Below are 17,840 nucleotides of genomic sequence, written 5' to 3'. Positions count from 1 at the left end.
GGGCGGGGGGGGGGGAGGGGGAATGTGGTCCTGGAGCTTGGATTCAGGGCTTGGGTGTTGTCCCAGAGCCTTTATTTTTTCTCTACCACTTGAGTCACAGCTCTAGTCTGGCTTTTTGGTGGTTAATTGGAGATAAGACTCTCACCGACATTCCTGTCCAGGCTGGCTTCAAACCAGGATCTTCAGATCTCAACTTCCTAAGTAGCTAGGATTATAGACTAAAAACCCTATACTTCACAAGCAGTAGCATAAAGTCATAGGACACAGGATTTGGAAGTCACAAAGTAGCATCCATTTTATCAATCTAGCAGCACTGAAACTTAGAACATAAAGTGGTGTGCCCAGGGTTATTCTGGTTATGAGTAGCCCCAATTCTGGTAAACAAACAAACAAACAAACAAAAAGGGTCTTTTCACTTTGAGACTAAGAAGGCAAAAAAAAATCTCCCCCATCAGTAATGGTGAGCTGTCCCTTTGTGAAAAGGTATATTCTCAACTCAGGTATATACTTTAAGACACTAAGACATGAGTTAATACATATTGGTAGTTTTGTTCTAACATTTTGAGCACAAAGGAGTTAAGTGAAGAAACATATGTATCATAGATCTATGGAAAAGAGTTTCTAACTATGAAACCCCCAATTTTATATATACTTTCAAGGAAATGTTTTCACAGTCCATGTGGCTGCTTCTCTGTGAAGCTGAACCATTCCCTTTCTTCTTTAACTGCTTCAGAAGCAGAGATCTGTTTTCACAAAGCAGATACCCACTTGTAGATTTCAACATAAACCATGACCATAGCTCCCTCTCATGACCAGTGAATATGCTACAGGCGTCTTTTTATTCTCGCTGTTGTATTGGACTAACAGCTCACTGGTTAAGTTTTAATTGCTTCCAATGAGGTCAGCAAAGGTATTTATCGAAAAGCCCTGAATAAAAGGGCTCCACGCGCTCACGCACACACACATACACACACACACAGAGGCACACACACACACAGGCACACACGCGCTCACACACACAGAGAAAATCCTCTTGCCTCTTGATTTATGGAAACAATTATGATTCTGCTGGAGTATTTCTCAGCTGAGAAATAGTTTGTAGCTACAGCAGAGAGGCTCCAGTTGCACAGGGCAGAGAGCAGACATGGAATTCTTGAGTATCCAGCTGTTATAAACAGAACAAGTAAGTTACTATTATTTGTCTTTAAAACAATGCTGTATGTTTTTTTTTTAAACGTTTTCTTTCTTTCTCTGGTTATACTACTGGGGGGGGAGGGGGGGAGTAAAGTTACTCAAGTTCTGAGCCATGTAAATGTCCAGAGTAATTCTGTTAAAGAACTTATGTAAAGATAACGTTGACATTCTCCAGAGCAATGTTGACATTTAACTTGAAAACAACAACAACAACAAAATGTGAGCCGTTCAGGAGAGGATAATCGATTAACCACAAATGTAAAAGTGCAAAAGAGACCGATCTAGGGAAAGCATTTATACTTTGTGAATAGTGGTTGTAGATCTGATTAAAATCATTAGCTCTCCGTGCAGAATGTTTCTCATAAAACTGCAAATGGAATACATGGTTCTGATTTGTCTCCTAATGTATAACTTGCATAAATTTACATCTAGAGTGGGAAGATGCTGACATTCTCTGTGAAAGTCGTACCTTCAGAGTACAAACTGCACTCTGTGTCATAATGCTGTGTGTCCACTGAAATTTAAACATACAATTTTTTTAATCTTTCTCTCTCCTCCCTTCCCCATTCTTAATCTCTCATTGCAAACAGAAGTCAAGTAGCAATCAGCGTTGCAGCAACTGGCCTTACTCAACCTGTTTTTATAAGGATATATGAACAGAGTTACGTGAGGAAGAATCCAGTATTGTCACCAGAAACTAAAAGGACAAGGGTTAACAGTCTGAAAAGATCAACCACTCTCTCTTAAATCAATCTACAGCTCGCAGAGTGGAAAAGGTCAATGACCTAGGAATAAGCATCAACTCAAGATTTAATTTTCATTATGTTATTCATGAACACCCGGAGCACTACACTATAATGCACAAATGGGTACTGACATGGATCCTGCCAACCTTGCTCTACAGATCATGCTTTCACATTATCTGTCTAGTGGGCACTATAGCTTTAGCTTGCAATGACATGACTCCAGAGCAAATGGCTACAAGTGTGAACTGTTCCAGCCCCGAGCGACATACAAGAAGTTATGATTACATGGAAGGAGGGGATATAAGAGTGAGAAGACTTTTCTGTCGAACACAGTGGTATCTGAGGATTGATAAACGGGGCAAAGTGAAAGGGACCCAAGATATGAGGAACAATTACAGTAAGTAATGTGTTTTATTTAAAGCACTGCTTTAATCCTTAGCAATCTGTTAAGGGATCCTTTTTCAGGTGGCATGCTTTTGAAGTTTCCTTTTTCATGAAAAGTATTAAATACAACTATCATCTTCTAATTTTGCTACATTGGGACTGTTGGACTATGCTCCTAAAAATATCTCTTGGAACAGGACAAATCTGCTAATATTATAGTTGGAAATGATCACTCAGGCCAACTGCAAAATATATGCTCTATGTCCTAAGCTCAAAATACACTTAAGCCAAATGTAAGTGATAGTATTCACACACAAAATTAGGGCTGCTTTCCCCCTTCCCCCCCAACAAAAATCACTTAGGGGCTTTCATAGAGTTCTCAGAAGTAAATTCTCACCCCAACTGCTAGTAATCACTAGTTTGAGAAATAAGAATTTATTATTTATTTTTTAATATGTTCTTTGAAAGAATAATTCCAGGATGTCTAATACTTTATTATGTTAAAAACACATTTTCTTCAGTCAAGTGGCCTCCATAGCATAATGTGCCCTGTTGAAGATTACTTAAATTACCTAGTGAGGCAGAAAACACTTTCCTAACATTTTCTTTAAATCTCCTATGCCATCTAAGTTTTATGCTGCTTTAAGAGAAGCATAAGTGTGAGGAAATAAAAGTCAGTTGGAAGATTTGGTTTTCAATAGAAAGCTTTACGGTTTCCCTACTCAACAGTTGTTTTGACATTAAAATACTAGCACTTGGTTTTTCACTTACTGGTTATGATTAATAACCAATGTCCATATATAGCTAATGGTGTAAAATATATACTTCAACACTTACCTTAAGGATTTAAAAGCCCTGGACAAAAATAAACTTGGTTTCCATTACTAGGATTTGGACAATGTTAATTGTTGCATGTCTTATAGAAAGTAGTGTTGGTGTAGGGCTGGTGGTACAACCCTTGCCCCGAACAGCAGCAGACCTATGGTAATTACTTGAAACTTGGGTTGCCTGCTTATACTTTTTGCCTTGTAGACTAATTAATCAATGTATGAGAACTTGGGGGAGTATGTTTCTAATATGAAGTGGAAACAATTTATTTAATCATAATAGAATACAGTTTCCTAAGTCCATTTGATGGATTGGACTGTCTTATGATTATTGCTATTTGTAGAGGTATAATGTTAATTCTAGAAGATTGCTCTGGTTAAACTCGTTTAATGACGGAAATTGCTATACAGAGAAGTTTCAGTTGATATCCATTTCTATGTGATCAACAGTTTGGCTTGGAATCAGTTTATTTTTTAAAAAAGTTAGTGAGATTTATCATGGATGATGAAATCTGGTAGAAAGGCTAGGGTTCTGGTGGAACTTATGACACGCATGTCCAATTTCTGTGAATGACTTGGGGACAATTTCTCAGTTTTCCTAATCTCTAATCTATAAAATCTGAGATTTTTTTTCCAACATGCCTTCCAGTTGTTACAGTCTATTGTACTATAGACCACAGAATGTAAGTATGAAGAAGCCTTAGAACCTCTTAGATCAATGCTGCTCCAAATGAATGAAAATAAAGATGATCTGTCAGCATTTCAAATTGTAGTAATAAGGTTGTTAGACCTAAGCTGTAGAATTCTATATTTTGACTTAATTTTGGAGGTGGTTTTTGCAAAATAATAAGTCATTAAGAGAAGATGTAAAATTTAGTAAAAATCTGTGATACGGGATAAAAGTATTTGCAAATAGAATGCACTGGAATATATTGTGTTAAATTTCTTAAAACCACTAGACTAAGGTATTTATAAACATATAGAAAGTGCTAGAATTATTCTGTAGGTTAAACACAATATATGTATCCATAAAGTCAATTTGGTAAACTATTTCTCCTCTTGTAAGAAAGGAAAAAGACATCCCATACATTATAAATTAGAATGTCACAATACTAATGTACTAAAAATATGATACGCAGTATATAAATAATCACCACTAGCAAGCTTTTTTTTATAGTCTCTGTAGATGGGTGTACTTTCTTGATATGTCAGTTCTCATAGAAGGGGAGACCTTCATGAGAATCCTTCAAACAAACCCTAAAACTGTTGTCAAATTGTATTGCTACCCTATGGCAAAAGGAGTCCACAAGCTTTCTCCAAACCTAAAAAAAAAGGGCTAAGACACCTTTGTCTACAGAAGAGACTAAGTTAGATAAGCAAATACTTCAATGAAGAATATTTGGAGAATAATTAGAAGACAATCTTCTCACCTAATAGCAGCCTTACTCATTTAAAAAATGAATGCCACAGGTAAACGAGCAAACTGATCTTTGTGAAGTTGAAGCTATTGTATTAGAAAAGCCAGCTACAAAGAAAGTAGTTAGCAGAGTTTGTTAAAATGATCAAGGAGGATGAGAGACTTGAAATTACAGTGAATTTTTTTTGAGTTAGCATACATTAGGAGGTTCCACTGTGATGATTCTGTACATATATCAGTATTACTTGGAGCAAGTTCGCTCCCTCTATTACTTCCCATTCCTCTCCTCTTGCTCCCCCCGCCCCTCTTAAATATTGATGATTGTCTTACCAACCTCAATAAATGAATGAGTGACATGAATCAAAGATATTGTCTTCCTATTATCATCAAAATGGAAGTTAAAATAGTTAGATTGCCCACTGGAGTCAAACGCAGCAGAATTTAGGAAGTCATAAAGGTCCCAAACGCTGAAAACTCATTGTTTTCAATGTTTTGATGCCTTCGAATTTTAAACAGGTTATCTGTTTAAAGGTCTTTTAAGTATGGTATAGATTTTAATATCTTCGAGGTGTCAGTTAGGTAAACATAATTGTTATCTGGATTACTACAGAAAAGTTACTGTCCGTTCTCACATGTTTTCTGTGAATGACAGGGCAAGTGGATTTGGATGGGAGCAGCAGCCCCGCTCCCCAGGGTCTGGTACAAGCTAGTCTAGTACTCGAATGTGGTTGATAAGATACTGATAAAACTTGATTGGCACTGGCAGGGAGAGGTGAACTATCTGAGTGTGTATAATCCTGCTTCCAGAAGGAGTTAGGTTGAGACAGAGGAAGCGCGGGAAGGACTGGGGGTGTGTGGGGGTGTGGCCAGTCATTCCTCATGTCTTTAGGCAAATTGAAAAATTATTTAAGTCATGCTGGACTATGAAGATTCAGTATATCACATTCACTTCAGGTTTACCTGAATGAGTAGAATGAATAAATTGCACCAAGAAATGATTTATAGCTATAGACATGTAAGCAAGAACTAATGATGAAGATGGGGGAATTCTAGGAGAGGCCAAAGACTGGACTGTATATTTCTTGTTCTTAAGGGGAGAAAAGGTGCTACCTGAAAGCTGGTCCTAAGGAATTGCACAATGCTCTCACCCAGGGGTGGTTAACCTCTCCTCTCTACTGGAGCCTTGTTGCTTTCCATTTAGCTTTCTGGTACATGTGTAAGTGATGAACCTGGAATCTGACCTGAGCTAACGTAAGGAGAATAGGGAGAATAAAAGCAGGACTAAATACTCATGCTATCTGTAGGAGAACATTGATAAAAATCATAAAGGGCCTGGAAATGAAGGGTCAATATTCAGACTTCTGTTGTCAGAACTCTCCCCTTGGAGATAACGCCAGAGGATGGATTTAGATGATTGCTGGCCCAAGCAGACCATCAGCAGACAGGGGCAATCACTCCACACATGACAAAAATAACACTGCTGTCTAAGCTTGGAATGGAGCTGCTGAGTGAGAGATGGCAGCAGTGTGCTAGGTACCCAACAACTGTCTCCATGAGCCCAGTTCTTCAAGATCTCACTTTTGGTATTCACTTACTAAAAAGCCGTGTTGTCCCCAGCAATAGGATCACCTATTCCTGTTGAGAGGAAATCCTATATTGTTACAAGCCATTGAGGCAACTGCTTGTTAGTTCCAAAAGCAAGAAAAGGGTTAGCCATTCTGAAAAGTGGCCAATGATTTGGCAATACTCTCTTTTGGACTGTAAGACTGCGATGGGATATGGCCTAACAATTGGCAAAAAGCAAATAAACAGTGATGTTGGATCTGACTTTGGCCATGAAACTTTCAGCCACTCAATTGTCAACAATTCTTTGGATTGGCTCCCGCTTGACAGTACTCTGGTCTACTCGCTATAAAATGTGCATATCACTGTGGAATGTGGAGAAGGTAAATTCACTTTGGTTCTAAAGAGTTCTTTGCAAGTTGCCTAAAAGAATAATAACTCACACTGTCAAAACAAAAACAACATAACTCCTGCCTTAAAAAGAAAAAAAGAATATCTAGTAGAGTTCTATGGAACACATAGATGAAACCAAATCCTCAAAGTCATTGACAAAGTGGGATCCTATAGGATTGATTACATACATTTCCTTAATAACTTCTCAAGCCTTAAATGAATGATAAAGAATGGTGACATTTCTGGGGCGCAGATTTGGAAACAGCTGTCCTTTGAGCACTCTAATATTAAGAACTATTTTTCATTTTTCTTTTTTGCTATGACAAGCGCCTCACACTTGTTCAATGTAAATAGCCCCATTTATTGCCACAAGTGCATCTCTTGTCATCGCTTGCTTTGTAAATCTTCATATGAACTGACCATTTCTATATCAATCTAGAACATATGGTGATTTACTTTCCCTTTGCCATAGCTATATGATAACTTTTTATAGAATCAAGGCATTCCAAGGCTCAAATGAACTGGGCAGAACACAAGAAGCCAGCTTGGGCTATGTGAAAGGAGCTGTCTTTTCTAGACTTTTCTATTTCTTAACTTTGGCTAAACATTGTAATCAGCTAGGGACCTTTAAAAAAGTATTGGTGCCAGGTCCCATCTACAAAGACCATTAAAATTGGTCTGGGGTGTATTCTCAGCATGGAGAATTTTAAAAGCTCCCTGGGTAATTGTGATACACTGCCAAGGCCTGAGAACCACTGGGGAGAAGGGAGTGCATTAGGATGTGGAGGAAACTGCAGCTCAATTACATCACAATCTCATGAAGACAGGGAGGACCCAGGATTCCGTATTTGGTAAACTTCTCCAGTGATTCTAATGTGCAGATAAGGTTTGCAAACCACTGCTTATGGGGAACAAAAATTTGCAATGCAGCCTGCATCTCCTCGCAGGGAAATAGGCTTCATCAGAAATGAGCCTGTAAATTACATACTCAATTAGTTCTTCTGGGTCCATTTGACCTCCCTTGACAAATCTCAGTGGCTTCACCTTTGGTGAACTGGCCTAGAAATGTATGTTAATGACAACTTTGTATCCGGCTTTCTATAAAACAAGCTAAGGAGTTTGCCTTAGTGAGCGAGTGACAGTTGCAGGAAGAACAGATCTTGGGCCGCAGGCAGATTATTCAGACTCTTTCAAGTAGTGCTTAAAGAGCGCACCTGGGGTACAGGCTGCTTTTCAGTGTCAGTTTATTTGGCACTAAGCATGCAACTTTTGACTATGAACTTAGAAACCTCCAAATTAGGCTCTTACATCTCACAGCCCTTCACCCAGTTCAAAAGCAAAGATTTAAAGAGATGGCATTGAACCTAACAAAACCCAGTGAGGCGAGAACCACAAGTGTATCCAGGTCAGTGAGAAGGATATGAAATTATAAGATGCGTTGTAAGACACGGCTTTATTTTCTTTTGTATTGCATAATTTTTGATGGTGACACAACCTCTCTAATATTGTTACTGGACTATGGTACTTTTCTGCATCTTAAATTTCACATATGGCACATAGAAGGAAAAGCAGGAATTATGTATATATCAGTAATCTGGAGAAGAAATTAATTGAAATTGAGCTAATTTATCAGAATGATTCTGAAACTCAAGTTTATTTTTATGATGAATGTACAAGAAAAATGGGGCACATTTCAACATCCTTAAATGCCATGTTTTCATGTTCTATTGTAGTTTTTCCCATTTTATTTTTTTTTCTATTCGAATTTCAGATGTAATTGTAGATAATGCTGAAAAGTTTACTTGAGACCAAATTCAGAATCAACTCAGCCTGCATATTTTTCTTAGGGCAGTATTTCCAAACTGTTTGTTAGAACACTAGTGTCCCTTGAGATATTAGTGGTGTTTCCTGAAGCACAGTTTCTGTGGCTAGCTGATTGGGAAATATTAGGTTAAGTAAAGTTGAACCAGTCTTTTACAGCAGAATTTCTATGGATCCATAGGGCACCAGTAGGAATTGTAAATGTATGGGTGTCCAAGCTTCCATGACAATAGAATTCTCTCCCTGGCCGTCCTTACAGCCTGATTCCTGGAGTTTTCTTAAATTGCAACCTCAAAGTTACTGTCTTGGCATCTGTCTTTGGTGTAGTCAAGAACCAAATCAAGCTTCCACTTAGTTGTTTCATCACCAAAGAGGCTAAAAAGTTGACCCTAAACCAAGAGCAATTCTATGGAAGTTAGGAGCTTGGATATGTGGTATTCTGGGCAAGGATGCTGGGCTGGAATACAGAGAGCTGCAGTGGGATTTCAGCCTAATTTTAAGTTTTGAGTCATGAGTAGCTTTATGGGACCACTCTCCTTATATGCTATGGTGCCCAACTACTAAATTTGGGCAACCTAAAAATGCCAAGAGCATTTCCCATGTGGTAATCTAAAGTGTTTCAAGAGGCCATCAAGACTGACAAATTCTTATCATGTATACCCCAAACAAGAAACTCTTTTCTTTTCAAAAAAGTAATTTGAGCAAAAATGATAGTTTACAGTTGCTTTGATTTTTACCAATAAAAGCAAAGGTTTCATTCACTGACTGTAAGCTATTCAGAAAATTTAAATTTCCAAAAGAAAATTTTATGAGTATTTACTATTTTTTTAGAGACAGCAAGTAATATTCTCTCCTGTGCCCCAGTTCGTGCCCCATCTGTACTTAGTACCTCTGCTGTCTATGTTGTTTCTGTGTGCATTGGGCACTGCCACTAGAATGCCAGTTTGTTTCTTTTTTTGCCAGTCCTGGGGCTTGGACTCAGGGCCTGAGCACTGTCCCTGGCTTCTTTTTGCTCAAGGCTAGCACTCTACCTCTTGAGCCACGGCGCCACTACTGGCTTTTTCTATATTTGTGGTGCTGAGGAACCGAACCCAGGGCTTCATGTATACGAGGCAAGCACTCTGGCCACTAGGCCATATTCCCAGCCCCTAGAATGCCAGTTTTGAAGATGGGCACCCTATCTTACTCTCCCTCTTCTCCCAGTGGTAGAGAATGCACCTCGGTGCCCAATGTAAGAGCTGAAAGAAGGCACAAAGATTTATAACCACGAAATGTACTTTTCCTTTTAATTCATTACATATCTAAAAATTAGTGAAGGAAGCAAATATAAGATATGTACTGTTCAATTTTGATGGAAATTTAATGTGGGTAAGAATGAAAAGCTTTGCTGAACTAGAAAAACACATTTTATTGTCTATCATTAAAAAAAAAAAAACACCCCAAACAACCCTGGCTTCTGGAGTATTGAACTTAATGTTTTTGTAGGTGATTTCAAGGGACTAGGGGAAAAGGTATCTTGTGGGTGAGAATACAAGGGACACTGTGCTGGAGCAGTGAAGTCAAGGCCCTCCTGGAGAGCGAGGCCTCTCCTCAACAGCACTGTTTCACCTTACTGTCAGCTAGCCCCTAAAGAGCAAAACACAGTTCACAGTTGATATTGACTTAAGGAGTACCTGTGTTGCAAGAAGACATAGAGAAAGGGTTTAAGAATTGAAAGAATTGTATGAGAAGGAAATATGCAGTGGTCTGAGTATTTTTAGGTAGGGGAATCTGTCTAATAATCAGACTGATCCCAGACTTGTTTTGAGAATTGAAGTTTGAGAAAGGGTTGATGTATACACAGAGAGAGAGAGAGAGAGAGAGAGAGAGAGAGAGAGAGAGAGAGAGAGAGAGAGAGAAAGGAAAGGGAGAAAGAAAAAAGAGAGTGGGAAGAAAAGAAGAAGGGGGAGTGGAGTGGATTGGAAGTAGAAAGCTGAAAGTTGGTGAATCCATTCTTTTCTTTCTTTGTTGTTCATTGTGGGGCTTGAACTCTGGGCTGTGCAGTGTCCCTGAGCTTTTTCACTCAAGGCTAGCACTTTACACTTTGAGCCACAATGCCACTTCTGATTTTCTGTCGGTTAATTGTAGATAAGAGTGTCATGGACTTTCCTGCCCAGGATAGCTTTGAACTGAGATCTGAGGATCTGAGTAGCTAGGATTAGAGGGGTAAGCCACCAGGACCTGGCTGTCCATTCTTACTTTAGTACCAGTGGTCTGATACTCTGAGGAGGCCTTTGGTGTCCCACGGTGTCTCTAGTTGTACTTCTGGTCATAGGTATAGCTCTGCTTATTGGGGCAGGTGTTAAGGGAAGTCACCAGAAGAGGGTGCATGAATAATGAGCCCATCACATAAAACTTTGAAAGACCGATGGTGTTTTACCTCCCCTCAATCTGCATTCTTTTGTTAAATTCAACAAACAGCAGGATACCTCTCTTTGCTATTCTGTTCCCAAGTTCATAGCCCATTTTTTAGAGGGTTAACTGTTCAGTTGAAGGTTAGGGAATAACTACAAGTTAGGGGCCAAGTTTACAGAACATGAAAACATAGAGAACAGATACACTATTCTGAAGGAACTACTTTTTATAAAAGCTTGTTATGAAGGTGTGAGGTTGGGAAATGGAAAGTGATTGAATAAATTTCCAAATATCAATGTTGAGTTCACCAAGGTAATCCTTACTTTTTCTATATTTCAAAAATTAGGGGCTGGGAATATGGCCTAGTGGCAAAAAGTGTTTGCCTTGTGTTCATGAAGCCCTGGGTTTGATTCCTCAGCACCACATATATAGAAAAGGCCAGAAGTGGCACTGTGGCTCAAGTGGCAGAGTGCTAGCCTTGAGCAAAAAGAAGCCAGGGACAGTGCTCAGGCCCTGAGTCCAAGCCCCAGGACTAGAAAAAAAAAATTAGGAGAACATTTGCTTTTAATCAATTTTCTTACTTGGTATAATTGGTGTATGGATTAAAAATTGAACTCCCTCCAATTGAATGATATTTCTCTAAGAAACACACATTGAGGATTTTGTCCCTACTAATCATCAATGTGGCAAAGGAAGGTAACAGTGACTACTGATGAATTAATAAAAGATGAGAAAGATGTCACCTATCTTTCAAAGTTTCATATGATGAATTCAAGTTCAACTAATTAGATCGACACTGATTGTTTCTTTCTTCCTGAATAGCTTCATGGTTTTCTCTTTAAAAATATTTGATCATAACTGCAACCTGCTGAAGTCAACTATATACAATCACTATCAAAGTTACATTATTAATATAGAGGATGTTTTTCCATACTAGTTCCCAAAACACAGAAAAATGATGGTTTTCAAGTTCATATGTTTAGCATTTAAGGACAGAATTGTGGAGGTTATCTGCTGTATTAAGAGAAGCCATACTCTTAGCATGCCATAGATGTTCTATCTAACCTTACTCAACTATGTAACGGGATCAATCAGTAGTCAAGCACCTGTGTATCTATTATGGCAAGGAGGTGAGGTTTTCCCATACTTAGATAAAGACTATTGAGGTGTCTCTGTTTCTAAGAACTTAGGCTCATCTCCCTTTTATAAATAATGTGTCACAAAACAATGTTGAATGTTTAACAGATGCAAAGATGTGCTTTGGGCTCTAAAGATTTTGACCAAATTTGGTCTTTAAATATTCTTTCACTGTTTAAGAGTTTATCAGATATTGAATAATAATATAACTAAAGGAAAATGAATATAAATCTATAACATGGTTGTTAAACTGTGCCTTAAAATGTTATAAAGTATTATTTTATAGTTTATCAGGTATTCACAGTAATGTTACCACACTGTATAAATTTTGTTTGTTGGAGCTGTCACTAATAACTCTTAATTTAGTCTATGCAAAATTGTAGAAGATTCTTATTGAGTGTCTAAATATATAGCTTAAGTGGTACACACTATTTTATTCCATTATAACTATTTCTCCAAATATCTCCTGCTACAAGCTTGCAACCACACATTTCCATTTACACAAGGAAAAAAGCTCTCAGGAAGATGGTCATCTTAAGTTCATAGGTATATAATTTTTAGTTTAAAAATTACCCATAGTTGGGGCTGGGAATATGGCTTAGTGGCAAGACTGCTTGCCTCGTATACATGAAGCCATGGGTTCGATTCCTCAGCACCACATATATAGAAAATGGCCAGAAGTGGCGCTGTGGCTCAAGTGGCAGAGTGCTAGCCTTGAGCGGGAAGAAGCCAGGGACAGTGCTCACGCCCTGAGTCCAAGGCCCAGGATTGGCACAAAAAAAAAAAAAAAAAATTAACCATAGTTTTGTCTCCTATCTCTGTGTTGCTCATTTTAATTAAGAAATATTGGTCGTCCAAACTCGCAGAGGATTTAGTGAATTAAATTTAAAAAAAACCCACAAAAAAACTTCTGTATGCTGTGATTGATTTGTTTCATGGAAACATTTGTATAGTTGGTAATCTGCAAAGAATAGATACTGAATAGTAGGTCTGATAAATTCCTATGTGACTAGCGTTATTAGATTTTAAACAGAAAGCTTATCTACAGGAGTATTAGAACAGCATACACAGAATACTTCTTTAAACTTCCTGGCTTACTTATAACTAAGAAAAACCATTATGACACTTTAGAGGAGAAAAAAGTAAGGCATTTTTAAAGTAACATTCCCTTAATGGAAAACTTGGGTTGTTAACATTATTTTAAGAAACTAATAACAATTACTATTATGTGTGAGTGTTTGTTGTGTGCCTGGAACTATGCTAAACATTTTATATACACTAGCATATTTAATCTTCACAGGAGTCATATAAAGTTGGCAGATTTGTGCTCATTTTGCAGATGAGAAAACTGGGTCACAGAGTTAAATAACTTGCTTTAGGTTACAGAGCTAGCAGTTGTCAGTCTTGGGACGGGAGCCTGAGCGTACTTTTAACTCTAACACAAGGTAACTGGTGCTATTAAAACACCACATATGAGCTGGGCACCAGTTGCTCACATCTATAGTCCTCGCCACTCAGGAGGCTGAGATCTGAGGATCATGGTTTGAAGTCATCCCAGGCAGAAAAATCCACGAGACTCTTATCTCCAATTAACCACCAAAAAGCTGGAAGTGGAGCTGTGCTATGTGTGTGGTTGTATAGAAACATACAGTGAAGACACACTGTTGGGAACTGTTTGTCTTCTTTGAAATTATGCTTTAACATAATGGAGATTTATGAATCTTAACATGAATGAGTGAATAAGGTAATAGAAGAGTGAAATACAGTGAGAATATTGGTGGCTTTTTTTTTTTTTTGCCAGTCCTGGGGCTTGAACTCAGGGCCTGAGCACTGTCCCTGGCTTCTTTTTGCTCAAGGCTAGCACTCTGCCACTTGAGCCACAGCACCACTTCTGGCTTTTTCTATATATGTGGTGTTGAGGAATCGAACCCAGGGCTTCATGTATAGGAGGTGAGCACTTTACCACTAGGCCTAATCTCAGCCCTGAGAACATTGTTTTAGGAGAAGGTATATAAGATGGTGGCGGGGGGAGGGGGGCAGGGGGCTCACTAGACAACACTGCAGTGCTTCCCAGATGCCCATGACTTAGGTTTTCAAATTAGACTGATTGACTGACTTTTTTTTTTTTTTCTGGTTCTGGGGCACCATTCCCTGAGCTTCTTTAGGTCAAGGTGAGTGCTCTACCACTTGAGCCACAGCACCACTTCTGGCCATTTTCTATATATGTGGTACTGAGGAATCGAACCCAGGGCTTCATGTATACGAGGCAAGCACTCTACCCACTAGGCCATATTCCCAGCCCACTATGATTCTTTTATACCTGTAAAGTTAATAATAAACTGTACATATGCATAGTGAGCTTTTCTCTGAAAGCTGTTGAAACTTCTACAGGACTCTTCCATATATACTTCACCCATCTATACTAATACACTTCTGATGGTAAAGGATGGTGCTACGAATAATTACTTCATGGTAGCAGGTGTAAAACTGCAAACCAGAGTGGGTGCAAACCAGAGAATTTGTTGCTGGCAGTAAAGTTGGGGAGGCAGTGGCGCTGGTGGATGGTAAAATGCTCACTGAGGGAAAAGCATGTGTTCTATTTAATTTTTCCATTGTAGTATCTCTCTCCCTCATCAAGGATTATGGTGGCTCTCAAGACAAAAGGAAAACATTAAAAGCCCATAATCTGGCAAGTTAGCGCAGTGTTGATTCTTTCTAACATTTTATCATTTCAGAAGAGTATATTGTTACAAAAACATCTTGAAAATTTGGGAATCGATGTTGGTTTAAATAGATTCTTTTTTTGGCCAGTCCTGGGGCTTGAACTCGGGGCCTGAGCACTGTCCCTGGCTTCTTTTTGCTCAAGGCTAGCACTCTGCCACTTGAGCCACAGCGCCACTTCTGGCCATTTTCTGTATATGTGGTGCTGGGGAATCGAACCCAGGGCCTCATGTATATGAGGCAGGCACTCTTGCCACTAGGCCATATCCCCAGCCCTAAATAGATTCTTTTGTAGTATTAAAAAAAGTAAAAGATAAGGAAAATAGATTTGTGTGTATTTTGACTTAAAATAGTTTTAATATAAGAAGTAGGTAGACAAGGAAATAACATTGATGGATCTGCTTAAAAACGGCTACCAAGGCTGCCCTATTTGAGTCTAATACCACTGGGCCGAATGTAGTTTGACTTAGAGAGCATAAGGTTTATCTCAGGCTCAGAAGAAGCTAGCACATGCAGATCTGAATTGGATCAGGATTTTTTTTTCACCTAATCTCTTGCTAATAACAATCATAAGCCTTTGTGTTTACTGTCTATCTTTTATCTCAAAAGCTAGAAATAAATTTCAGTATCTTCAGGTCTTTTCTCTGTATCAATCTGTCATCTAAGAATCAATTTAAGCCCTTTTTTGAGCTTACAAAGATAGTAAACTTACGACCTAAGGCATAAAGTTTGACTTTTCTCTGATTTGTCCTAATACATTAATTCCAACTTACAAAGCAAGCCTCAATTATCAATATTGTGACATTCTATAACTCATTAAGTATTATAATTCATTCTAGTTAAAGTCCTGATAATAGTATATAATTCAGTATATCCTCTGCAATCCTTTTCAGACTAAAAATATGTAATTTTAAGTTTTAGTCATTCTAAATTTTTCCTGTAAACATTTTTCCCACTCAAATTGAAGTTTCCTACTGTTGTTTCTTTATGGTATTTTAATGCAAAAACAAATGGAAATGGACCTTTCATTTAAGTACTTTTTTATATTGTTAAAACTACTATTTTAGTTCACATAAAATGTTTATGATCTATCTGGCTAAGATGATAATATCTAACATATTTTGACATATGACAAACAACTATTTAAAATATAGTCCTGCTCATGCACCAAGAAATAGTAATGAAAAAAAAAAAAGATGGCTGGGTACTGCTGGCTCATGAGAGTAATTCTAGCTACTTAGGGCTGAGCTCTGAAGGTTCCAAGCCAGTCTGAGTAGAAAAGTCTGTGACAGACTCTTATCTTCGTTTAACCACCAAAAAAGCCAGAAGTAAAGCTGTGTCTCTAGGAGCCCAGGCCTTGGCTTCAAGCTCCAGGACTAGCACATACATATTTACACACATACAAAGAATATAAGATGTATATGAAACTCTTTAATCAACAAGTAAATTGCAATGACTAAAATACAACATAATCATCTGAGATTAGATAGCAACATCAGTAAGCAAACAATATTATTACAGGTAAATATTAATAATATTAATATTTTCTTGTTAAAAACATTAACATCAGATTTCCCTAACCATATTACAATTTTATATAACTTGCAAAGTTATTCCCTACTAGAATAAAGATATGATGTTTAATTTTACTTTTCTGGTACATTAAAACTATGGTAGATGTCTAAAAATGTTTTATTGGATGATCTTATTGACTGTTATGACACTATATAATAAAGGTACAAAGATAAACAGATAAAGATGAAGATTTTGCCTTCAATGTACTTCCATAAGAAATAATTTGGTAAGCTTTAAAAGTTATCAGTAAGTTCCATTTGAACAAAGGGAAGGTTACGAGAGAGAAAGAGAAATCTTGCAAATACAACTGAAGAGATGCAGGGGGCAGAGTAGAAAAACCAGAAAGGGAAAGTTTCCCTGGAAAAGGTACATTTGTACAGAGAGGAAATGGATTAGGAGATTTCAACAGAGGGCAAAGAGATTTCATAAAGTAGAGAACCAAGTATGAAGAAGGCCAGGATACGCTGGGCCAGCATGAAGAATGAGGAACCCAGTCCTGGCCAGGTGTAGAATAGGGTGAGAGCCAAATGGTGACACCAACCCAGTCCATAGATAGAATACCTCAAAACCCATGTTCACTTCAGATGCAAAGAGAAGACACAGGGAAAAAAGGTAATGGTGGACGTCAACTCGAGGACAGATGTTAGGAAGTAAATAGAGAAACAGAGGAAGAGGAGGATACCTCAGGAAAGCAGAAGTGAGAGCAGAGGGCTGATGCTCTGAGGCCCAGAGACTCTGATAGGTAGAAGCAGAATACCCACTGGGAGTTCTGGTTATAGAGAGTGAGACAGTTTATTCTGAGTAAATGGACTATGATCCATAGTGGGATCACTGATCTCACTAATTGTATCATTGTAGCAACGACTGAAATCAGGCTGAATAAGGTCAGGTACAAAAGCCTGTGGTTTCCTAAAATGAGGCACACAGTCAAAAACTGATCTCCGTTGTGATCTTGCACTATGTTGTTACTTTAAAACATTTATAAGAAAGCAACACAAAATTGGAAATATATATGTGTATACAAACATATACATGTGTATATGATGCCTAATGATCAGATCAAACAACTCATTCCCAATATTATGGGAAAAGATCGGAAATCCAAAATTCACAGATGTGGAATATCCGGTTTAAAAAATTAGTTTGCCTTTTGATTTTTGTGGAGAGGTAAAATTCTCAGGCTACACTTCTTTATGGATCTCACTGTAACTTCAAATATAGATGGATTTTCATCCTCACAGGCTGCTCCGGATAGACTACTGTAACTAAATAGTTTGAACTTGAAAGTCCCAAAATAGGAAGTGACATGTGCTTCTATTTAGAGATAACTTCTTTGGGGGCCAGATAAGAGGGAGTAGTAAGGAGCTCTCTCAAAAATCCTAATTTTTCTCCTACGTGATGTCTCACTATTTTATTTCCCTTTTTTCTGTTTCTTACACTTGCTTCTCTTCCTTTTCCTGCTTCCTTATACTCCTCCTTTCCCCTGTTCTTTCCTATTCTCTTCTCTCCTGTAATTTTTTTTCCTATTCCTTTGCTTTACCTAGAGACCATAAGGAACTCGAGTATATACTAATCACTAAATTGAATTTAAAAAGAAATGAAAACGTATACACATGCATATGTATAAATCACATCTGAAAAGAAACCCCTCTGACTTACAGCATTATC

The 17,840-nt window shown here is 38.0% G+C and overlaps 2 protein-coding genes across 2 annotated transcripts in view; one reads left to right on the top strand and one right to left on the bottom strand.

The window, feature by feature from the left end:
- Window positions 1-17,840, bottom strand: part of Fam227b (family with sequence similarity 227 member B) — a 99,672-nt gene that overhangs the window by 25,109 nt on the left and 56,723 nt on the right. The window lies entirely within an intron of this gene.
- The window catches only part of Fgf7 (fibroblast growth factor 7), a 56,017-nt gene continuing 38,323 nt past the window's right edge, over window positions 147-17,840 (top strand). The window contains exons 1-2 of the mRNA XM_048332812.1: window positions 147-1,183; window positions 1,785-2,337. Coding sequence (XP_048188769.1) covers window positions 2,052-2,337 — 286 coding nt within the window. The 5' untranslated portion in view covers window positions 147-1,183; window positions 1,785-2,051. The remainder of the gene's footprint in view (window positions 1,184-1,784; window positions 2,338-17,840) is intronic.

The sequence above is a fragment of the Perognathus longimembris genome, chromosome 23, assembly GCF_023159225.1.
Source record: "Perognathus longimembris pacificus isolate PPM17 chromosome 23, ASM2315922v1, whole genome shotgun sequence".
NCBI lineage: Eukaryota > Metazoa > Chordata > Mammalia > Rodentia > Heteromyidae > Perognathus > Perognathus longimembris.
The sequence above is the reverse complement of the archived record's forward strand: the minus strand, read 5'-3'. Positions and strand labels throughout refer to the sequence as shown.